The sequence below is a fragment of the Cryptomeria japonica genome, chromosome 4 (assembly GCF_030272615.1).
Source record: "Cryptomeria japonica chromosome 4, Sugi_1.0, whole genome shotgun sequence".
Taxonomy (NCBI): domain Eukaryota; kingdom Viridiplantae; phylum Streptophyta; class Pinopsida; order Cupressales; family Cupressaceae; genus Cryptomeria; species Cryptomeria japonica.
Window position 1 is genome coordinate 98,356,300 of NC_081408.1, and position 4,524 is coordinate 98,360,823.

The window sequence follows — 4,524 nt, forward strand, 5'->3', positions numbered from 1 at the left end:
TATCTTTTTTCTAATCCAATCCCATGTCTCCTTTAGATTTGGGGCAACCGAGAAGGGTGTTGGATCTCAAATCAACAAATTGGATGGGTTCTAAGGAAACGCCAACTCCTATGATCAAACCTTCCAATTTGACTTGATCAACTTATAGAGTGAACCTATTTGGTTACTAACTCTCTCACTTTAGGTTTTGCATGACCTAGGCAGGTATACCTATTCCCTAGTGTCTTTTGATGACTAATGCTCTTTATAGCATATTAAGTATCTTAATATAAATCTTTCCTACCTCAGAATGGCATAGGTTCCTAGGATAGGTGGCTTTTAGATGAGTTCAAGATTGTTGTTGTAAAAGCTATTAGATATTTGTACTTGAAATTTATATGTATACACTATTGCTAGTTGATTCTATATACATCCTACTCAACTATTCCTATTGCTTCAAAGTAAAGGTAATTGATATGGTAAAAAGTTGTTGTTTATGAATGACCAGTGTCTTTCCTATTATTTGGGCTACAGAGTCTTATATTTCCCTAGGACTTAATGTATGATTTGTGAGACAGTTTTTAAACCTACCCCCTTTGGTAAATCCGTCAGTTACTATTTCTTATGAGATCTTCTAAATGTTTATATCATAAACCGCCTAAATGAATTTAACCCTAACCTTAAGGGACCATTCAAGGGAGAACTACAAAGAACAATTACAATCCACGAGTAGATATTTTTAATCCAAATTTATAATATAGGAACATAGACTTCACTATAAGAATATGAATAACCTTATCTCCTTAAGATAATATCACAAACAACTGCCTATAGAAAATAAAATAACTCAGAGCACATATGCAAATGAAAACAACTGATTGTATTAAACGTTCAAAAATAGTACAGTATCATGCCAGAGTCTCTATTATATTTCTTCTCACTCTCCCCCTCATATCTACATTTTTTAACCACTTATATATGTGGTTGAATGGGAACCATACCCCTTTTGGGGTGAAAAGTCACCATTTTACATTAAAATTAACAAAACCCTTTGAAATTAATATGCAACTAGTTTGTCAATAACCTTGCTTTAAGCTATCTTTTGGGTTTTTGTTTGGTCAGCAGCCTTAAACTTGATATACGAATCTGAAAATGTTTGTGGTGGTAGGAAACATCCATTTCTAAAATGGGTCTTCATCAGAATTGATATTTGCATACAGTTCCATTCCAAGTCGACATCTTCTTTCATGCAGGTCGAAATAACAAGATTTTTAGCCTTCTTATGTCCTTTTGTATGGTCTATAGCCAAAAACACATTTTATAGATCTAATATTTTTACTGGAGCTTGGAAACTTGATTTTCTGAAATGGGTATTTCTTATATTTCATGTTTCATTCATTTTAATTACCTATTCATATCATATTTTCTCCAGATCAAAAACACTAGTCTTTCATGGGGTCCATTGGAATTAATTTATTCACATCATCCTTTACTCTAGTTGTTCAAATCATTAATCATCCATTATGTGTCATTTCTATGAAGTGACCACCATTTTTAATAGTAGGGTGCTTGAAATTATTTGAAAATTTGAAGCCCCAACAAAGGGGATGCCCAAATACCTAAAAATTTGGTTGGGACCACCCCACTTCATTGAAAATCTAGAAAACCATGTTGGGGGGGTGAGAGCCCACCCAAGCAAACAAGATTTCTGAAGAGCAATTTTACTGCCAGAAGCTTTGCAAAAAATATCAATGTTGTTCTATTACCTATTGATTCATTATAATTAATTAATACAATATAAATTGTTAATCTCTTCTATTTGCTAATTGTTTGCATTTTCAATTACTACTACAAATCTACACGGCAAGTACTCGCCACTATGTGGAAAACTAAAACATACTAAATATTATTTTAATGACCCAAATATTTCCCTAAAAAACTCATTTAGAAAGTGGATCCGAGAAATCTAGTAATAAGATGCAAATTATTTAAGCCAATTAGATTGAAGAAAAATAATTTCTGTAAATTGAAAACTTAAAAATCATGCATCTAACTATTTAAAAATTAAAAGATAAACATCGAAAGAAAAAATTAATTGATATAATTGGTGGAGAAACAATTGAATAATAACGAGTTAATGAAAATTGGGTGCAACCGATTGCAATAGTACTAGTCTAACGACAAGTACTAATAAGATATCATATATTGATCGTGTTGAATACTATTTAAAGACAAATTTTATTTAGAAAAATAAGATAGAAATAGTGAACATTATTAATAATGGAGAAATTAAAATGAGTGTGGCCTTTCACAATTATCATTAAATTGGCACCAATTTGAATGGGATAAGGCAAAGATGATTAAATATTCACTCTAAATATCATTTTCCTCTGATGATTGTATTTAAACCTTAATGGCTTCTATAATCTTCAACTTTGAAAATAGCCCAGGTAGTCCAACAATCTTTATTACGCTGAAGCCTGACTTTTGAAGCAGCCGTTTCCATTCCTGCTCACTCCTCTCTTTTCCTCCATTTGCAAGGGTGATCATAACTAGATCTGCAACAATTTCAATAGATTTATTTGGTCTTGCCTCCTCTGTTGTAATGTTTTCTGCCACTATGACTCTTCCATTTTCTGGCAAAGCCTTGTGGCAATTTCCAAGTATCTGTTCGCATTTCTCCTCATCCCAGTCTATTAAAACATTCTGGATCACCCACAAAGAATGTAGATATAACTAAAAACTCAAGAAATTATAACCATGCGAGATGGTTGACAATGGATTTTCTGTTTAAACTATTACCTTAAAAAATATGGCATCTGCTGAAGGTATGCTATCAAACATACTGCCACCCACGTTCTCGATACCTGCATAAATTAGTTGTAGATACTAAACATTTATTTCTTTGGCAAGGGTATGCTGTAGGATTTTTAAGAAAAGGGTTTGAAAGTAGGGTTTTATTCTTTACTATTTCAGATGTGTCAATAAATTCTTGGCCGAGTACCATATCATTCTGTAACGTTGATATTTCTTACATCTAACCTAGTTTGAAATGCTAATATATCAGTAAATAACAAAATCTTTATTTTTAGTCTCTTCATAAACAATCAATTTGCTACACTAAATGGCTTTAAATTTGTTGTTTCACCTGCAATACAAAATAAACTAATAAATACAAGAATATAATCCATTATTCGTAGACCTTTTAGTAAATATGGAGGAGATAAAGGATCTATTTACCTGGAATCGACGGGGCAGTCTGAACAAGATGAGCAAGATCAAAATTAATTCCATGGATGTGGGGATAAACCTTAACAATGTGCGCCAAGGCCGTTCCTTTTCCTCCGCCCACATCAACCAAAGTTTTCACATCCTTGAAACCGTCATAGCAGCTCACAATTTGCTCCATACCCAGAACTGTAAGTGTGGACATGGAATCATTGACAACACTGCTAACAAGTGGGTCATCCTTCCCATATGCCCACAAGTCCTTTCCGTGAGCCTTCTCAAATGCATGGCAGTCTTGAAGCACACATTCATGAAGATGGTGCCATGATGCCATTAACACGGGGTGTGCTTGCATGAGGAGAAGTGGCACAAGGTTACCTGGATTATTCTCCCTAACATAAAACCTCTTGGCAGAATCAGTGAGCCCATAACGAATATCAGATGGGTTGTCGCTCATCTGCGTTTGGAAAAAAATACCCTTGATAGAGAGATATGTGAGAATGCGAGAAAGGTAATGCAGATTGGGAGATTTAGTGGGAAGTTCTGACGCGATCTCATCAAGAGAAAGGGAGGCATTGGCGCCTGCTTTTGCTATGATATCAGGAATATTGAGAAGTATGGCAGATTTGAGAACAAGGGTGGGAACAAAGGCGAAAATGGTCTCTAAGGCCTGCTCCAACTCACCTGAATAATCCATTGCCGGAATTACTTTACAGAAAAGCTAAATTGAGTGTCTTGACCATTGTGGGAACTCAAGTGATTATATACATAATTTTGGTGGACCAAGTAAAGCTGAAACATCGACATCTTCCGAAGTATCTCGTACATTGTGTTTCCCACTTGGGTTAAACAACCACGAGGAAAAATGGTTGTGTTGGTGAGTGTCGTTAGGGGAGTTTTAAGTCGAAATAGTTTTGAAAAATATTACTTTACTTAGGGTAAGGGCCAAAATTGTTGCCAACTAGGTTAGCATCCACAAACTACTAGAGTGGTTCTGGAAGATTCGAGAGTTATCTGTCAAATCCACGACTATAATTAATGCTTTGATTTCTGATAATGCTCCTGTTGTAATCCCACTAATTTGGGAAAAATGTACATCATTCCTACGCAACGCAATGGACCCATTATCACATTATAGCGTAAGGAAAAATTCTTGACAAATAGATGAGCAATCACAAACTACTACAGTGGTTCTGGAAGATTCGAGAGATAACTATAACAAGTTCTACTTACATTTCTTATAATGCTCTTAATTTGGTCCCCCAAATTCGGAAAATATGTGCATCGTTCCAATGCCACGTATTTGACCCACATAAA

At 34.7% G+C, this 4,524-nt stretch overlaps 1 protein-coding gene across 1 annotated transcript; it reads right to left on the minus strand.

The window, feature by feature from the left end:
* Positions 1–2,263: 2,263 nt before the first annotated feature.
* On the minus strand, positions 2,264–3,927 carry LOC131032902 (desmethylxanthohumol 6'-O-methyltransferase). The gene is made up of 3 exons (XM_057964002.2): positions 3,220–3,927; positions 2,782–2,846; positions 2,264–2,685 (listed from the first exon to the last, which is right to left on the minus strand). The coding sequence occupies exons 1-3, from the start codon at positions 3,902–3,904 to the stop codon at positions 2,383–2,385; spliced, it is 1,053 nt and encodes a 350-aa protein (XP_057819985.2). The 5' UTR covers positions 3,905–3,927; the 3' UTR covers positions 2,264–2,382.
* Between the last annotated feature and the right edge of the window lie 597 nt (positions 3,928–4,524).

Excerpts from the sequence above, each read along its gene's own strand:
- LOC131032902 (XM_057964002.2), bottom strand. The coding sequence starts at position 3,904 with ATGGATTATTCAGGTGAGTTGGAGCAGGCCTTAGAGACCATTTTCGCC. Across the intron at positions 2,847-3,219 it reads GACTGCCCCGTCGATTCCAG|GTATCGAGAACGTGGGTGGC; the intron begins GTAAATAGATCC and ends TAATTTATGCAG. Across the intron at positions 2,686-2,781 it reads CAGATGCCATATTTTTTAAG|AATGTTTTAATAGACTGGGA; the intron begins GTAATAGTTTAA and ends TGGGTGATCCAG.